Source organism: Rhipicephalus sanguineus, chromosome 10 (genome assembly GCF_013339695.2).
Source record: "Rhipicephalus sanguineus isolate Rsan-2018 chromosome 10, BIME_Rsan_1.4, whole genome shotgun sequence".
Classification (NCBI taxonomy): Eukaryota; Metazoa; Arthropoda; class Arachnida; order Ixodida; family Ixodidae; genus Rhipicephalus; species Rhipicephalus sanguineus.
In genome coordinates this window covers 68951147-68970290 of record NC_051185.1, presented here as the reverse complement: position 1 = coordinate 68970290, position 19144 = coordinate 68951147, and the positions used below count along the sequence as shown (strand labels likewise).

General features: G+C 44.1%; 1 protein-coding gene and 1 long non-coding RNA gene across 2 annotated transcripts in view; both read left to right on the top strand.

Annotated features, from left to right (window-relative positions):
* Window positions 1–3223, top strand: part of LOC119372082 (uncharacterized) — a 139852-nt gene extending 136629 nt beyond the window's left edge. Inside the window, exon 8 of the mRNA XM_049419596.1 lies at window positions 2632–3223. Coding sequence (XP_049275553.1) covers window positions 2632–2842 — 211 coding nt within the window. The 3' untranslated portion in view covers window positions 2843–3223. The remainder of the gene's footprint in view (window positions 1–2631) is intronic.
* Window positions 1–18314, top strand: part of LOC125760020 (uncharacterized) — a 155008-nt gene extending 136694 nt beyond the window's left edge. The window contains exons 2-3 of the long non-coding RNA XR_007417683.1: window positions 17777–17865; window positions 18038–18314. This is a non-coding gene — a long non-coding RNA (uncharacterized LOC125760020). The remainder of the gene's footprint in view (window positions 1–17776; window positions 17866–18037) is intronic.
* The last annotated feature ends 830 nt before the right edge of the window (window positions 18315–19144 follow it).

Here is a 19144-nt window from a genome sequence, read left to right as displayed (position 1 = left end):
GAGACGAAAGAAAAAGATAAAGGTAGTGAGGCTGCGTGGAAGTGGACTGTTGGACAGATTGTAGTACTCCCGCTTCTCACCTTTCCTTTTTTTCTGTTTCCTTTCTGTTTGTTTTTGCGCTACCTGCTCTTCTTTCCGCTCCTCTTTCCATCTTTATTTCACCTGCTCCCTAGTTTAGGGTAGCAGAGCAAATGGTGTCAATTCTGGTTTTAGCTCCACGGCTTTCCCTAATTCTCTCTCTCTCTCTGGTTCGCTGTTGTATTATACTGGGTCAAGAGCCAGCTAGAAAGGCAAGATTAAAATGAAATAGAGCTGTACAAAGGGAACACGCGTACGATAGTACGCGTTGCCACTCAGTGGACATTGTATGCAGCCCTCGACAGAGGTCCACGTCGGAGCAAGCTTGAAGAGAGAAAGCCGGCCCCGTTGGAGACATCTTGGCAGAGATAACGTAAAAACCGGGACAGAAGAGTACGTTTCATGACCTACTATCGGTGTGTTTATTTGCACTGTTCCCTTCTGAATGGCACCGTAAGCTCAGAAGCCCTATCTACTTCTATACCAACCCAACAGGAACAAGCCCAGCGACTTATTCGTGTTGCGGTGGGATAGAGTGAAAACTCATCACACAACACGAAAAGCGTATTGATGAATTCGAGGAGCGAATTTAGCAAGTTTGTACAAACTCCGAAGAATGTTTGCAGAACTGTGCGGCAAACACCTTCAATCTTTTAGAATAATAATAATAATATCTAGGGTTTAACGTCCTAAAACCACGATATGATTATGAAAGACGCCTTAGTGGAGGGCTCCGGAAATTTCGACCACCTGGGGTTCTTTAACATGCACCTAAATCAGGTACATGGGCCTCAAACATTTTCGTCTCCATCGAAAATGCAGCCGCCGCGGCCGGGGTTCGATCCCGCGACCTTCGGGTCAGCAATCGAGCGCCATAACCACTAGACCACCGCGGCGGAGCAGTGTTTTACAATAAGATTAGTGAGTAGCGGTAGTGCTTAGGCGAAATTTTTGCTATGCATAACAATTCTCCGACTGTAAGACACAAAATTTATTTTTTTATTTATTATTTTCAATACTGCTGCTCTCAGCTGCAGGGGCGTAGCCAGAATTTTTTTCGGGGGGGGGGTTCAACCATACTTTATGTATGTTCGTGCGTGCGTTTGTATGTGTGCGTGTATATATACGCAAAGCAAAACTGAAAATTTTCGGGGGGTTTGAACCCCCCCAACCACCCCCCCCCCCTTGGCTACGCCCCTGCTCAGCTGAGAGCGTAGCAGGAGGGCAATACAGAAAGTCAGTACAATATACGAAATGTTACAGGATAATAAACTATGCAAACGAACGTAGAAAAAAAAGAGATTACAATAAAATATTACAACAACAAACAGCGGTTACATAAATACATACGACCAACTTGCATACATTTATCAAAACACTCAAGTGACACTGTGTTAAGGTTGAACACCATTTGTACAATGAAGCAGTAATATCACATCCCATGAAAAGTATTTTCAGACAAAGAGAAGAGGGAATTAGCCTGTATGTTTTCCTAGCTGCGCCAAGGGGAGGCAACCGACAAGTGCTAATGGGGGATAGGAGTAGGCAGTATGACATCTGATTGGGACAATACTAGTTGTGTGTACCTTCAATTTTATTGGCGAATTCCGAGAACGATTTGGTGTTTGTGATAGATGGGTGTAGTTGATTCCATTCCCTAATGGCAAGTGGAAAAAATGAATGTTTAAAAGTTTCATTACTATATGAATATTCTATTAGTTTATTTGCGTGCCTTTGACGCGTAAGTCGAGATTCGGAAATCGAAATGTATTTGGACGCGTTTATCCTGAAGTTGTTGTTAAGAATCTGAAACAAAAACTTTAGCCGGGCTTCTTTCGCTCTTTCTGACAGCGTTTTTAGACTGGATGCGTTTAGAAGGTTAGTTGGCGAGTCTGTGCGCCTGTACCTGTTGTGGATAAATCTTATGGCTTTTCTTTGCACTGCTTCCAGTTTTCTTAAGTTAGTCTTCGTATGCGGGAACCAAACCACATTGGCGTACTCTAAAATCGGTTTTATGTCTTATAGGCGAGCAGCTTAATCGGGGTAGGAGCTAGTTTTAGGCATCTTTTCAGAAAAAATAATTTGCGTAGTGCTGCTGTGGTAATGTTATCGACGTGCTGGGTCCAATTAAGGTCTGCAGTAAGCGTCACACCTAAGTATTTATGGTCGTATACTCTGGTCAGTACGGTGCCGTCGACTGCATAAGCGAAATGGGAAGGATCTTTTCTTTAATTTGTCGTAATCACGGCGGATTTTTTACGTTAATTGACATCTGCCATAGCTTACACTACTCGGATATTGTATTAAGGGAAGCACTCAGAGCAATTTCCTGGTATATAACACAGTCGTCGGCAAAAAGTGTAATGTTAGAATTGATGTTCATTGCAATGTCGTTAATATGCTTTTTGTTTCATCGAAATTGGTTAAATATGACAAACAATTACTAATAGAGAATTACTTTCCGCCGAGCGTCCCTCCATTAAATGCCTTGCACATTGCGACAGTCCGCAACAAGGAACCTCGCCACAAATTTTTCTCCGATGTTTGTTTCAGTGAAAATCCCTCGGAGATTGCCTCCTTCGACAAGGCATTCAACTCATCCTGCATCCTGTCGACGAAGACGGCCAAGGCAGCAGTGACCAGAGCTGTGAAAGCCGCAGCCCTACTCAAAGGCTACGAGTCATTTGCAAATGCAGTCGTGGCTTCCAGAGGGTCTCTTGTCCTGCTGGCTCTTCTACTTATTCTGAGTTGGTTCAGAATGTGACCAGCGAACTGACAGAAATTGGGCGGAATTTAACGTATGCTTTACGTATGCCTAGGCTTATGCCTATAGGCCTCCATTGCTTATGGTGCTGCACAATACTGGGCTATCATTGCTACCTGGATGTCCAGCCAGCCCGTATGCACTTCCCAATCTATGGTACGGTGTACTGAGTAACTTAAATGGGTACTGACACCAATTTTCAAAAGCGAGTTTACTCTGGCATCCTGTATACAGAGACGGCTCTGAGAGAGTGTAAAGCTGAGCGAATACTGATCAATATTTTATTTTGATATTAGAGCCAATTTTCTCATGGCGCACCTTCCAATATCGACACTAGCTTGACGTCAGGCTGCAGTACTAATTCTGGCGATTTCACGCAAGCGTTCTCGGTAGTTGTAATGGCGTCAGGAACCAATACTTTCAAAATGGCCGCCTGTGCATCACCAGTCGAGCCACGGTGCGTAGCGGCCGACTACGTGCCGAGGAGCTCATAACGCGTTGTGACGTCAGGGTGCAGTAGCAACCGAAACTAGCCTTTAAAGACGTACTGTAATTACTTTTTAAGGGTACACTCACGCTTAGCAGTGCATTTTCTAGGCTCTTGATGGCTTGGCCTTTCTTTCGACGCAAGAAAACGACAACTGAAAATTTTCGTGTCAGTACCCCTTTAAGGCAGCGTGTTCATGAATGGCGTCACGTTGTCGAACGTCTGTCTGTATTAAAGTTCCTTTACTGAAGCGTCGGGCCAGCGTGACGGATGCACTTTCTGTACGACGTAATGGCGACAACATAATGGCAGGCCTTTTTTGTGTGTGTGCTTTGTGAAATCTTTGTAGGTGTACATGATATGCCAAAGTGTGGCAATGAAGAAAAAACAAGGTGTGGATTCTACTTCCGGCGACTTCTCAGTGCGGACACTCTGTGCCTGGCCCCGTTGGGCCGGTGATTGTGGCTCAATCGAGCAGCGGAAACAGGAACACTGATATGGAAGGTAAAGATGATCGTGTTGTCGTGCCGTGTAATACTTGTGAAGCTAACTGTGTGTCGTCCAGTGACTACCTTTTAGAAATGTTTGCGTTAGGCCCCAGACAACCAATCGGCGTTGTGGAAGCAGAACACTAAGCTACCTCACGTAGAAGTGTTCGTTAAGAAATAGAAACATAGTATTCGACAGCTCCTAGCGATGAAGCGCAGAAGTATTTCAGAAGCGCGGGAATGCTCTTACAAGGAAATAAAAAATTCCACCGCGATTGAGAGATCATCTGCGGTACATAGATAAGCATTTAGAAAGGCGAAAGTGCTTGAATGTCCACTTAATTTTGCTTGCCCCGCCACGGTGGTCTAGTAGTTATGACGCTCGACTGCTGACCCGAAGGTCGCGGGATCGAATCCCGGCCGCGGCGGCTGCATTTTCGATGGAGGCGAAAATGTTTGAGGCCCGTGTACTTAGATTTAGGTGCGCGTTAAAGAATCCCAGGTGGTCAAAATTTCCGGAGCCCTCCACTACGGCGTCTCTTATAATCATATCATGGTTTTGGGACGTATAAACCCCAGATAATAAATGCGAAGCATTTCTTAGCGAACCTTTGGCACTTTGAGAGTATCTATCTATCTATCTATCTATCTATCTATCTATCTATCTATCTATCTATCTATCTATCTATCTATCTATCTATCTATCTATCTATCTATCTATCTATCTATCTATCTATCTATCTATCTATCTATCTAGCCGCCTACGTCTGGGTGCTCTCATGATCGCCTCCTTAACTCGGTGTGGGCCAAAATTGGCATGGGAGGGTAAGAGGATTTGACGAATATGACTATCGGGCCATGACGTGAATAGCGTGAAAATCCTGTCGCCTACGTCGTCAAACCCTTTCCACCTGACACATGTGGCACATACCCGTATACCACGGGCCGCGGTGTACGGGTATGCGCCACAGGTGATTGACAGTTTATATGTACCCAGGAACGTTGAGAACAGACACTGGTAATTTAAATGCGAGAGCGTTAAGAAAAACCGACAGCGGCAGCGTTGACCTGAAGTACGGAAAGAATAAAAATTAAGATTTCAGCAGGAATCGAACTCAATCATACTGCGTGGCAATGAGGTATTCTACCACAGAGCCACGCCAGGTCTATAAACTGGTTTGGAGAAACAGCCTATGCAGGCGTAATGGCGGTGCAACGTCAGTTGTGGTTGTGGTCCTGGCTATCTAATTTTACAAGAAAGCAATAAACACTACATATGTATTCCTACGATATAGGTGTCATATCAGATTAATGTATGTGGTTCCAGTGTTGGCTCCGCTTTTATAGGAGTCTAATAAACATTACGTTCGTATTCCTATGATTCAGCAAGCTATATTGCAGCATTGCCCGACCCCGGAGGAATACATTAACGAAAGTTACATATGATATTCACATCATCACACCGTAAAGCGCACTTAGTTTCGATAATACTGACGTATATGCTGTAACTTGAGGGCTGACGTTACGCTTCATAAGTTACCCGTTAAACGCCAGTGTTGTAGTCGTCGACGTGCCTAGTAAGCCCACGATGTGCACACAGCTACTAGACTTACAAAAACACTTCAATCCATCGCGTAACGTTTGGGTCAATGCCATAAAATACAGCGTAGAATACTCACTGACTGCTTCGCATGAAACCGATTCCCACAGCGTGAGGGATCTGCCGAATATTTATTATGATTAATTTTTACTCATCTATACGGAAAGTGCCTGCCCTGGTATCTTCTAAAAAAGAATTAAAAGGACATTTGGAAAACGTTGATGAAGAGAATATAAGGGTGCGTTTACACGTGCGCGCGCAGCAAGATTATGATGCCTGAAGAATCGGCAAAAAGAGCGTAAATAATTTGAAGAATACATTTCATGGTGATGTAGCCAAAAACGATAAGAACTGTTTACATGCCTACGTCGTCGATCTCTTCTGCGTGGTTGTATGTAATTTACGAACTTTTCGTGCAAGGTGAGACGACAACAGGACAGCGGCTAGGTCGATTTATTCTTTCACATTTTTTCTAACCTTGTGAACTTTTGGTGTGTCGTACGATGCGTGGATGTGCAAGACGGCTTCAGTCCACTGTAGTGAACAATCAATCAAGAAACCGCTCATTCGCTTGCCCAGAATAGCGTTTCCTTGCACATAAATAATAATAATAATAATAATAATAATAATAATAATAATAATAATAATAATAATAATAATAATAATAATAATAATAATAATAATAATATAATAATATTTCATTGCACAAATCCATAAAAAGTACAGAAAACGGGCCTGTCGAAGCCTCCGAGGACTTGTGTGACTAGGCCTGGCAGGAGCCGGTTACACCGATGCGGTTACAAGGTCATAAAATAACTTTTTCTTGTTTTTCGTTTTTGCTAACGAATAGACGGATAATAGACACCAGTGCTTGTTTACTAGCAGTAACTAGAAATAGAAGACAGAGGCGACAAGAGCATATATTACATAGAAGTAGACCATACCCAATGTAATTTCACAGCTCAGAGAATAATTTCTTCAACTGCTTTTTTGAAGTAGCAGAAAAAAAAACTCTTGCGGTAGTTCATTGAAGATTTTAGAGAGACCTCTGCACGCTTCTAGATATCTGGTAGAAGGCCTCGGTACAGTAAAACGCTTTTTTTTCTCTTAGTGGTCGACGCGCAACGTACGGCACTTTGAAATCATCACACCAGATGTATCTCAAAATAACAGTTCCGGTGAACAAATCCTGGAACATACAAAATCCTAAACCATAAAAAATAGCATGGGCATCTAAGTTACTGCCGTAAGCAACAATTTTTAGGATATTACCAAGTAAACTTTTTATGCGTGTTTCCCAGCGCTCTGAACAAAATGCGAAAATTCTAATACCATATCTCAGAACACTATATGCTAGCGCATGCATGAACTGTCATTTTCTTCTCTGACAGAGGCACCAAGCTCTTTATGTTAAAAAGCAGACATGCAACACTTCTCAATTTGGAGCATATGAATGTCATGTGATGCTGCCAAGACGTACCACTGTGAAAAATGACGTCCAAATATCTGAATGTCTCAACATTTTCCACTGCAGTACATTTGCATGGATTGCAGTGTTCAGTATGAAGAAAAATGGGCATATCTATTTTGATGTATTCTTAAAGGACTTCGAAAGCAGATGAGTTTGGTTTTCGTTTCATTAACAATTAAGCAGTTTTCTTCAAACCATTGCATTGCCTTACGAATAACACTCTGAAGAGCATGAATAGCTCCTTCATAACGTATGTGACGTGTTAATAGCACGGCATCATCTGCATACTGATGCACATTCGCTTTACAAATTCCCGAGGGAAGGTCATTCATAAATAAATTAAATAACAACGGTTACAACACCGACCCTTGTGGCACACCGGCGGTAACATATTTTCTATTGCTAATTACTTCTCTACTTTCCTTAACCACCTGTGACCTGTCTTGCAGATAATTATGGAGCACATCATAAAAACCTCTGAAGCATAAACGAAATAGCTTTATTAATAAAATAGCATGGTTCACGGTTTTCAACGCCTTTGCCAAGTCATAGAACAAAGCGCAGCAAAAGAGGTTCTTGTCTAGAGCTGAATATATTTCATCACTAAGCTCTTCTAATGTTGTTATAGTACTGCGATTTGCAATGAATCCAAATTGGCGGGGTGTCAGTACCGAAAAATTTTGTAGAAAGGACGTCATACATTCAAGAAGAAATTTTCCTAATATCTGGGAGAGTATAGGCAAAATAGAAATTGGTCTGTAATTTTCTATATCATCTTTTTTTTCCTGCTTTAAACAACGGCTTAACAATTGCGGCTTTTAACTTGTCGGGAATAGAAGCACTGGCTAAAAATCCATTCAACATAAAGAGAAGTTTTTCCGCCAAGTTTCTCCGTAGCTTGGCAATAGCTGACCCATCGATTCCTGGTTGCTTATTCGGATGAAAACTAAAAATTATTCTCATAATAATAATAATAATAATAATAATAATAATAATAATAATAATAATAATAATAATAATAATAATAATAATAATAATAATAATAATAATAATAATAATATATTAATAATCACTATCATTACCATCATGAAGGGCGGGGAATTATATTTGCCATGGGCGCCGTCCTACCTATAGTTACGCCACTGTATATAGCGCTCGCTCTTGGCGCTCTTCCTTCATCTTTCGCCGGACATCACTCAGTGCACTTCGCAACGTCACTCATCATGAACACCGGCATCGCGAGCCCTCGCTGCTGCCGCCACCTCGGTGCTGGTAGTGGCTTGTGCTTGCTGTCGGCGCTGGCATATCTCTTCGGCCTCGGGATGCCGAAGCTAAACGGGCTCGTCGACAAGCGAACCAGGAGGCGGCATGGGCCCGCGAGGCCGCAGCGAAGCGGGCGCAAACACAAGCGGACCCCAAGCTGACCCCGAGCCCGCGAAGCAGAAGGGCCATTATACTAAAAGGAAAACGTTCCCCCGAGCTTATGTGAACCGTAAATAAGCTCTTGAACAAAATGTATATACTGATCCATATGCAAATTTTTGTATATAGTGCATCGATATGTAAATTTTAAACATTGTGTATATAATGTGTATATACAATCGCACGACAACAACTCTCGTGTCACGTCTTTATATGATGATGATTGAGCAGATGTACAGAGGATTCACGGTTTACCGCGGATTTAACCTCTGGAGCAAGCTCCTTCTTCATCATTCACTTCGTGGATATGCTGTGATTTTTAAAGACGATAGTCTTTCTTGGGGAACTTAAACGCAGAAATTTTGATCTGTCTTTCTGTTTGTCGGCACGTCAGTGACGTCACTCGATTCAGCCACCCGGCCAAAGTTGAACCACTTGCCCAAGGGCCAGCCATCTTGAACGAATGACTAGGTTCATACTTGTGTACATTGTTGATCAAAAAGCAAACATTAGGCATATCTGAGGCGCAACATCACTAGGTAAGTATTAGGTGGTGTGTTCCTTTAATAGAAAATACATAGATACGTAATTCTAGAGACCCTAGTTTCTTAAGCTGCGCTGAAAATGCGACTGCGCTGAAACTTGCCTTCCTCCGTGCCCTCTGAACGAGCTCATTGTTGTGTTTCGGTTTCGGTTCAGTATTGCACTGTACGAATGCCATGGGTGTGCCGCTCTGGCATTCCTGTTTTACCCAGGCGACGTGTATATAAAAGAGTGTGTGGAGAGTACTCGTTGAGTGCGGACGTTTCTTCTGCTTCGGCGCTTCGCGCCAAACCGCGTGTTCGGGGCTGGCTGGCGTCCCCGCTGGTCGCGTTGGTCACCGCCGGTCTTCGCCTGCTGCTGCGCCGGGACTACCAGCCCGCAACACAGCACTCATGTTTCCCGTCGTATTGCCAGATGGCGTCCATATCTCACGCAGCGCCTCTTCTATCGTCTTTAGACGACACTTGCAGCGAAGCACGCAGATACGCGGCCAATTCTTTTTTAGCGTCCTTCGTTGTGTTTGAGAAGCGCAGCGCGCAGCAAGTGTCGAGCTGTTACCGTTGTTAGTTCATGGTCATCCTGTGCGTGTTCTTTTCGTGAGTCTTTTGCGCTTGATGGGCGCGCTGCAAGTATCGAGCTGCTTGGTGTTCTTCTTGTGACTTTGTAATGCGTTGCTATCGCATTCATTGCTTCGCCATTGCGGCGAAACTGATTTTTTTCCCATCTCTGCTATTTTTATAAACCTTCAGAGCAAGCGACACGTGAAGCTGCACGTGCACGGCGAGTGACCGGCTTTTGGAAGAAAGTCGACGAAATGCGCGCGACGCAGTGCCCCCAGGCCGAGCTTGGGAGGCCTATACCTGCGTTAAGCCAAGCGATGACAGCATAGGCGTATCCACTGGGGGGGGGGGGGGGGGGGTCATGACCACACACTGTAGGCTACCTCCGGTGCGGGTTGCCTATTCCAAGGTTTCGCTCCTTGCGCTCGAACATTGCAGAGGACGCTATCACTCAGCAGGGGCTCTATAACATTACAGCAATCTGCCATGATTTTATTTTGTTCTTCCTGGCCTGAAATTTAAGTAATCGGCGACGCAAGTATTGGCGGTAACCAGTAAACCTTTTATAGCCCGATCAAATGCTCTCCTTTTTCAGGAACTTCAGTTTCTTTGAAAATGAATAGCATCGCCACTGTTCCATATTCAAGCTCCTGTGAGTTGATGAGTGTGCAGAAGTGTCGAGTATTTCAGTTGTGCCTAGCCAGGACAGCTAAAATAGATTCCCACTTTAGTCTCCGATAAGTCTGATTAGTCGAATGGTAGCCTGCAGTGATCGCGGCGGCTTGTAACAAGGCAGCGTACTCGAGCACATTGAGAAGCCCAGCTTTCAAGTTTGCCCCGTTACTTGATCTACCTCACCAGGGAGATGATCAGCGTCCACGGTTTTCTGGACTAAGAAGACTGCTCACCTGCAAAGGATTGTGTCTGTTCCTAATAATGTTTATTTCTCTCTCTACTTCTTTGTCAGCAACGATGAGTTCACAGAGAGTTGTACACGCGCAAAAACAGCTCAACATCGTTATACTACAACTGAAAAGTATATATCATACACATATGAATCCATCTCGCCCGCTGCTATAAGCAGCCGCTGCCGATGTGATTGGCGGGCATCCTTCTTAGATTATGCTCAGAAAGAGACACTGTCTGGCGATTCCGAAAAAAATTAGTAATTGTTCAGCACAGTAATGTGCTGCTTATTGTGCACACTTCATTTTAACGCCGCGAGTTTTCACAGACTTGTGAGTTGTGACGTCGCATGACAAGGAGGCGATTTTATGGCACAATGAAAATTTTTGACGAATAGCGAAGAACCAATGACAAACAATACGCCGTATTGAAAATATTTCATTATTATGTTCATTAATATTATTATTATTATTATTATTATTATTATTATTATTATTATTATTATTATTATTATTATTATTATTATTATTATTATTATTTACGTAGTCATGCGTACGTGGTAATTACGCGGTGAATCACTTACGCGTCATTTGTTGCGTCGTTTTACGAGCAGGTGCTGTGAACATGACCGAGAGAATTTCGACCAGTCATTAACAGCTAACGACCTATACGGAAGGAAACAATGCGGTGTAGTTTAACGTTAGAATCACCCAGATTTTTTCAAGGAAAATTTGAGCTTACACAGTTTACGTGGGCTATTTACTTGGAGGAACCGGAGGGAAGGAGTGAAGGGCCACTTCACCGCATTTCCGTCCACCCCCCACCTAGGCTAGGAAAAGTAGGAGGGCAAGGAACGACACCTAGTATATAAATTCGTAGTCATTTATAATCTTATAACTACACAACCAGCTCAATGTGGTTTGCTTCAATATTAATCGACTGAACTTCGTCTTCTTCTTAAAAAAAGACTATATACTAGAGGGTTCTAACAGTAAAGAAATTGGCACTCGGCTTATCCTGAAGACTTCTGCGAAGTACCTTGCTTTGTCAGCCGCATGTTTTGTTTAATAAGTGAGAATTTAAGGTACTATAGAGTCATAGCAGGTTCTTCATACTCATCGTATCTACAACGCCAAACTAAGACTGGGAAGTTTGCTGATGCAATGCTCAGATGATCAGATTAAGTTTGTGTGTACTTTTTAAACTTCGAGGTAACATTTCCAAAATGTTATTAAACACCGCTGTGTTGTCGCGGTATAGGGCGGCCCAGCCTGCACAATCTGTTTGTGCAGATTCTTCCTTGGTTGTAAACAAACAGTTTTGAAAAGCAAGTCATCTGATCAGCTCTATGAATATAAAAAATCACCTCAAATTATATATATATATATATATATATATATATATATATATATATATATATATATATATCACCTCAAAAATATATATATTTTTGGATTCTTCTTCTGTCCTATATATAGGAAAGAAGACGACTCTTAAGGGCTCGTTTTCTTTGTAGGCACAATATTAATGAATGATAACTAACACCACGACCCTTTCGTCGAGGCTCCGCGAGGCTCTGCGGAGCTCCGCTCTTGACGAACAAACCTGGGCGACCCAGCACGCCCGTGAGGCGGCGTTGAGGCAAGCCCTTGACGTCCCCTCATGGGAGGCCTAGGCCCGGCCACTTAAACCTGCTGGTTTCCCTTAATAAAGTTTATTCCTCCTCCTCCTCCTAACAGAACAATAACGCCAAGGATATATATATATATATATATATATATATATAGATTATATTTATATTATACGGCGGACAAAGTGGAGCGACGCCAGCCCCCCACTCGCGAAGGAGTTGGTACGCCACTGGATGAACAGCATACGACAGCCTGGGCCCCTAAAGTGCTCCACACTTAACAGAAGAAGGGTAAGAAAAAGAAGAAATTAGCGGTCAACGATATCGCCCCTAGGTCAATTCTGCGGAGAATTAGAAATATTGCACATTTATTTTTGTCATGTCGCAGATATTGAATTATTCGATCACGACTGCTCATTACTCCGCTTTAAATATAGGCTTAAACTCAAGTGAAGAAATTGCACTAAGCTCGGAGCCTCAGAGATGGGATCTGCCATAGGGATGTCTTCAATGCCGTGTGTAATTTCATGCAAGTCACTAAACGTGTGCCATTTTAATCTTGCCTTCAAAAACAGTCTTTATTAAAATGCGGTTAAATCTATCTAATCTCATCAAAATTGTTCTGATCAGGTTAATACGGTTGTCTGGAATACGAGCTCAATAGCATAATTTTTGAAGTCCTAATTTGATGAATTACTTATTATTGCAATTTCTACTCACTTTTTTTTAACAATTACACATTCTTCGAATAAGATTTTAAGTTTCAACTACATATTCTTGGCCCATCCCCCAGAGTGGGTATGTGCCATAGAACAGAAGGCAGAACAAAGAAACAAGTTTTCGCGTTTGATGAGGCATCTAAGGCTTTCGCCTTAACAGTTTAGAACGTGAGGTATACAATGGTGCCTGCTTGCTTTGAGAACGGGATCACAGCCCGATGCTACAAGTACCCCGCCTCTCCTTATTCATAGGTATAAGTTCGGTGTGTATTTTGGGATAACTTTGAAACATTTGGGGGCTAGAAGCCGTCTTTCGTGCCCGTTTTAAGCTAACCGTCAGCGGCAGATGCTAACCGTCAGAGCTAACCGTCAGCGGCAGAAGTCAGTGGAGCCCGCTCGCTGCGTTGGCTCGGGCCGACGGAGCGTCTGCTTAGACTTGTGCTTCTGTTTGCTTCCACAGCGCGTGCTCACCCGTCTGGTCGAGCAAAGGCGGCGCGGTTTCCGCTCCCCCTCCGGCTTTGCCCGGTGACTGCTCTTTCCTCAAGGACGCCAGCTGCGGATCGGCGCTGATAATTATTCAACCGCGTCACAACAAAACGACAGCGTACGAAAACTTTACAGTGTCGCCAGCGCTGAGCGCAATACACTTCTGTACGAAAGGATGAATCACACACGGACGGACACATGCATACCCGCACATTGTTGGATTTTACAAAAGCTATCGCTCCCGTGATGCGTATTCATTCCTGTCTTCCCTGCTGCATTTCTTTCCTCCCTTAATTCATTCAGTCGTTTGTTGCTCCATTCCTTTGTTTGTTCCGCGCTTCATTTCATCATTCGTTTCATTTAGGCACTTAGTCTGTCATTGATTCCTCTATCACCGTATGTATAGTTTTATACCTTAATTCTTATTTCGTTTGCTTCTTCAGTCGTTTCTCGCTTCTTCACACAGAAGTGCTTCACGGCTGAAATGTCTCGGCGTTCACATTTAGGCGACGTAGAGCTATGCAATCAATCAATCAATCAATCAATCAATCAATCAATCAATCAATCAATCAATCAATCAATCAATCAATCAATCAATCAATCAATCAATCAATCAATCAATCATCCAATGAATCAATCAATCATTCAATCTTTATTCTTTCACAACAAACTGTAGAGAATAAGAGAGAGAGAGAAAGGTTAAGTGAAAGGCCGGGAAGTTAACCAGAAGATTTTCGGTTTGCTACCCTGCACTGGAGAAGGGGTAAGGAGTATAGAAAGGTAAGGAAGGTAAAAAGTGTAAAAAAAATAAAGAAATCTGGTTGGAAGCCAGGCTAAATTGGGACCGCCTTTACATAAACAACAAACATTCGATTGACAAATGCGCTATTGTTTTGATAATTTGCTCATTCACGTTTGACTTGATTTAAATTTATGTACAGTAATGTATAGGGAATATGCGGCATGTGTCACTGATTACGGGGAATAAGAAGAGATCACGTGTTTTTGTGAACACCTCACGCCCTGCGCCTCAGGTCAGGTAGAGCTGTCCCTTTTCATCGATATGCCAAGTGCGCACTGAGCCGCATAGCCTCCTAGTGCCCTGGACGATGGTATGTCGCGAACAAAAAAAGACAAAAAAACAGGGCATACTATAGTGCTCTACAAACTGCGACTGGCACTCACTTGAGAGAACATCCAATAAGCGGTTCATACTTTATAGTTCAAAGGCCACTCGTGCGCATGTTTATCGCATTGTTATCGTAAAATGAGACCGAAATGATTCGTTGTCATTCTCAGTGAGTCCTTGGGGATGTTGTAGTTGGAGAGAGGAAAGCTCTATTTTCAGGAAGGAAGGAGTCTGGAGCTCGGCTATCGTTGGTGCGGTGCTACTACTCTGCAATGGGGACGGGGCAGAAATAGAGTAATCAGTGACGGTGGTAAGATAAAGAAGGGTAATTATAAAAGTCCCTCACGACGTGGAAACTTTTAGTGATAGTTACAGTTCATCACGTACAGGTAGGTAACACCAGAAGCCTTTTAAAGCTACAAAGTGATCAAGTGCGTAACCTGCCTACGAGTACAAGGCGATGAAAAAAACATGCACGTTTCTTTCGCTTACTAATGTATTTATACATATGTGATGCGATGTGTTTATGTCGCGAGAGCGCGCGGAGTACGACAGCATTGCCGGGACGCTGGCGCGGGTGAAAGTAAACACGACCGAGTGGAGCGCGTCCCAAGCAAAAATAACTAGGGGTGTGCGAATATTCGAGTTTCGAATTCGAATCGAATACTACCTAATCGAATAATTCGATTCGACTTTCGAATAGCTAGTATTCGAACTTTCGAATAATTCGACTGTACGAATATCTAAAACGCGACAAAGGCCAATGGTGCAACTTGGTGAAGGTGGGGTGGCTAAAACTAACGCTAAAGTCGTTACAATAGGCCTTTCGTTAAAACTTTCACCGATTTCCTGGTTCCAAAATGAGCGCATGTTTACTTTAGAGGAGATTATGTTATTTTGCACGTAAAAAAAGAAAGACAACAAAGGTGGCAAGCCCTTCCCAACTCCGATTCCGGACTTCTTGCATAATTCGGTCGCATATGCCGCAAGGGCCGTAAAACATCCCGACTTGGCCTGCGAAACCCTTGATGATTGGTTTCAGATGCGAAAATTTGTTCACGCTGCGCAGTCGCCACTGCCGCACTGACCACTCGTTCAAAAACTCCATTCTATCAGAAACTCCCATCGTTTCGGCGTGCAATCAAAACGCTGCTGTGAACGGGCGCCCAATGATTTTTGGACCCAGAGCACCCATGGCGATGGAGCACAATAACGTGACCATTGTCAGATGAGCCGTATTGCACGGCCACGGCGCTCTTTCATCCAGCGGCCGTGGCACGGCCATAGGAGAAAAAAAAAAAGCTATCTACTGTACCACCCTCTGTTACCCATTAGGAAGTTAAAAGTGGCGCTGCAGACTAGAATGGCTCTTCTATCAACATGGTTGCACGCCCATAAAAGCTGAAAAAAAAAAAAAGGACTCCCGAACAAGCGCACAAGCTGTCACCACGCCGTAGCTTCCTCGATTTCTTTTTTTTTTTTTTGTCTTGCCGTAACTGGCGGTGCACGCTTCGATACTATTCGATATTCGATTCGATATTCGATATTTTCGGCCACTATTCGGCACTATTCGATTCGAATTCGATTCGAGATGAAATTTCACTATTAGCACACCCCTAAAAATAACCGAAATGTTTGTTGCTGGCGTCCGCGGAGGTTTTCCTCGCCGCGCTTCCTCTCACCGGTTACCCTTTCCTACCCTCATCATGCGGCGAGAGGGAAACCGCGACGTCTACGTTAGATTAACTCCTCGGCGGCTGTGTTTACAACGTGGCAGCTGAGTGACGCGCGGGGGTGCCGAGCTAACCGCAGTATATAGTATCTTAACCCATCGCAGTGTCGTTACGTACTCGTTACGTACACGAAGGGCAGCATGTAGCGCCATCTGGCCCACACCCGTCGTGTGCGGGGGGCCTGGCCGCGTCGTTTCTGGCAGGGGTCTCCCTTTCCGGAGGTGCATTGAGGTACGGTGGTACGGGGGCGGAGTCACTTTTCTTTTTGTTGTTGTTCGTTTCCTGACGTCACTTCCGTTTTTTCTTTTTTTTTTTGCGTGGAGTGGCTGTAGTTTTCTGAAGTCATTATTTTTGTTTTTTGTTTTTTTTTTTGCGCGGGTAGGAAGGACAACACTGCAGAGCATGGACCCGACTAACCCGACAGCGCCGACGGCTGACACGATGTTATCTGCTGACACGGGCACATTTGATCGCTGCATCAAGGTCGGCTGCATGGTTTAATCGTTTAAATCGCGATTTGCTAACCTCAGAGCCAAACTCGATCCGTGTCGGCCCTGATTGCGATCAAGTGTCCGTACGACACCGGTATATGACACGGTGTGAAAGCAAGCTTGACGGCTCGCACAAGTTCGAGCCATCGTGGTGACCGCTGTTATGACGGTGGATACGCAGGTCGTTGAAGGCACACGGAATATTTCCAAGGTTATTGTCGTGATCGACTTGAACATAAGCCTCCTGTGTTCCCGAAGAATCTGACCTGGAAAGTGGACTCGCTTGAGCGCTGGCCAGACGTCAGCTGAGTTCAATACCGAACTGTCGACCGCATCCTGGATACGTTGGCTGTCGATCGCGATCAAAAGTGTCCGTGCGACACCGGTATTATGGCACGGTGTGAAAGCAAGCTCGACGGCACGCAGAAGTTCGAGCCATCGTGGTGTCGGCTGTTATGACGGTGGCAGTGATACCTTTCTCTATGGCGATACAATGATACACGGTTTGTTGCTTTTGTTCCTGCAACATTGCTCGATTTATTATTCGTGCGCCTGCGACGCGCGAGTAAAGATTGGATACGACATACGGCCAGCCCACGGGCCACCAAGTAGCTGTTTGGTACTGCAACGACGGCCAACGTAATAATCCAGGATGCGGTCGACATTAGACGCGTCCTCATTAAAGTATTAACATATTTAGCGCGCATTAACTAATGCTCCACTCACCCAGCCAACTCGTTCAGCAGTTTTTATTCCAGAGTTCGTTACTGAACTCAGCCCACGTCTGGCCAGCGCTCAAGCGAGTCCAGTTTCCAGGTCAGATTCTTCGGGAACACAGGAGGCTTATGTTCAAGTCGATCACGACAATAACCTTGGAAATATTACGTGCGCCTTCAGCGACCTGCGTATCCACCGTCATAACAGCGGGCACCACGATGGCTCGAACTTCTGCGAGCCGTCAAGCTTGCTTCATACGGTGTCGTACGAACACTTTTGATCGCGATCAGGGCCGACACGGATCGAGTTTGGCTCTGAGGTTAGCCAAATCGCGATTAAAGGTCTCTGCACAGTGTTGTTCCTACCCGCGCAAAAAGAAAAAAAAAAGACTTTTGAAAACATGCAGCCGCTCCTGGCCGCTCTACGCGAAAAAGAAGGAAAAAAAAGAAACGGAAATGACGTCAGGAAACGAACAACAACAAAAAGAAAAGTGACTCCGCCCCCGTACCTCAGTGCACCTCCGAAAAGGGAGACCCTTCTGGCAGTTGCGAGGTTGCGACTCGGCGGTGGAGCCCGGGCGGGGCCGCGAGGGGAGAGTGTGTGAGGAAGAGAGGAAGGACAAACGAAGCTCAGCCGCCGAGGTGAGTGTCTCGGCGCTGTGCGCGTCGCTTGTTGGATGTACAACGTTTCGACAAGAGACTCCGACTCTTCGGTAAGGACTCTAAAAAAAAAAAAAAAAAAAAAACGCACAGCTTGATGATTTTTGTGTTCTTTTAGTCTTTCTTCACCTTTTTTTTTTGTTCGTTCGCGGAGTGTAGAAGCAGTTGTACTTACTCTAGCTGTCGGAAGACATTGCTTTTGATTTGTGGCCGCTGATATGGCGATTCTGGTACGGAAGCGCGGCGTAGGAGGTCAAGCTTGGCGTGAAAGTGAGTTTAGTGGGGGAAAAGTAAACAGCAGACTCCAACGCAATTTTCGCACAATAGTGCATGTACTGCGCATTCGTTATGTTCTGTTGTTACTAGGAGAACGCTGTTTTATGTGTAATTTTCGGAGCCTGTATGTCCTATGCTTGACCCCTCTAGAAGTTAAAGAGTAGCCGGTGACTTAAAAGCCGACTGTGGATGATAGGCTCGACCTGTAGCTTTGAGCTTTTTGCGTGAAAAGGCTGAAAGCGACGCATGATGTTATCTTGAAGGTGAAATGTTGATGAGGAGGTGTGCGGACAGAAAAATACGGCACATACTGGTTGCGAGAGGCCTTTGCGAACACTGTGACGGCTTGGAAACTTAAGAGAGATACTTTGAACTGAGTGTCTACGGTCTGAAACTTTTGGGCCCGCTGCCAATAGGAGCCTGGCAGAAGTGCGCTTTAAAAGCTTTGAATTTTTTTCTCGCAGACAACGACATTATTGACCGTAACGCATTTAATATTTGTGTTGTTTTAACGTCATAGTGTATATATATGCGCGAATGTTGTCTATGTTGTCTTGACATTTATGTTATGTCTGTGCGCATGATGTATGTGCCAACTACATGATGTATGTACCAACAGTTTAGGGAGTGGCAAGCTGGGCTAGTTGGTATTTATTCATAATAATAAACAGCGCGGAAACTTGTTTTTCGCGCTGTTTATTATTATGACCTTTAAGGCTTCTCACTCATCGTGGCGTCCTCTTGCTGGAGTTAAGTCAACTGTCTGTATTGGCATCTGACTTCAGGCAGTGCTTGCCTACGTCCATTTAGTGTGATGATGGCTATAGACTGCCGTTGCATGAAATAGGAAATATTCTTATTGTATCTGGAAATAAATTCATGGTAGTTACGTTCGTCCATGTAACAAGGCAATAATTTTCTTATATATAAAAAAAGAGAGCAGCCTTAAAAACAACAAGTGAACAAAAAGACATTTTCACGAAAT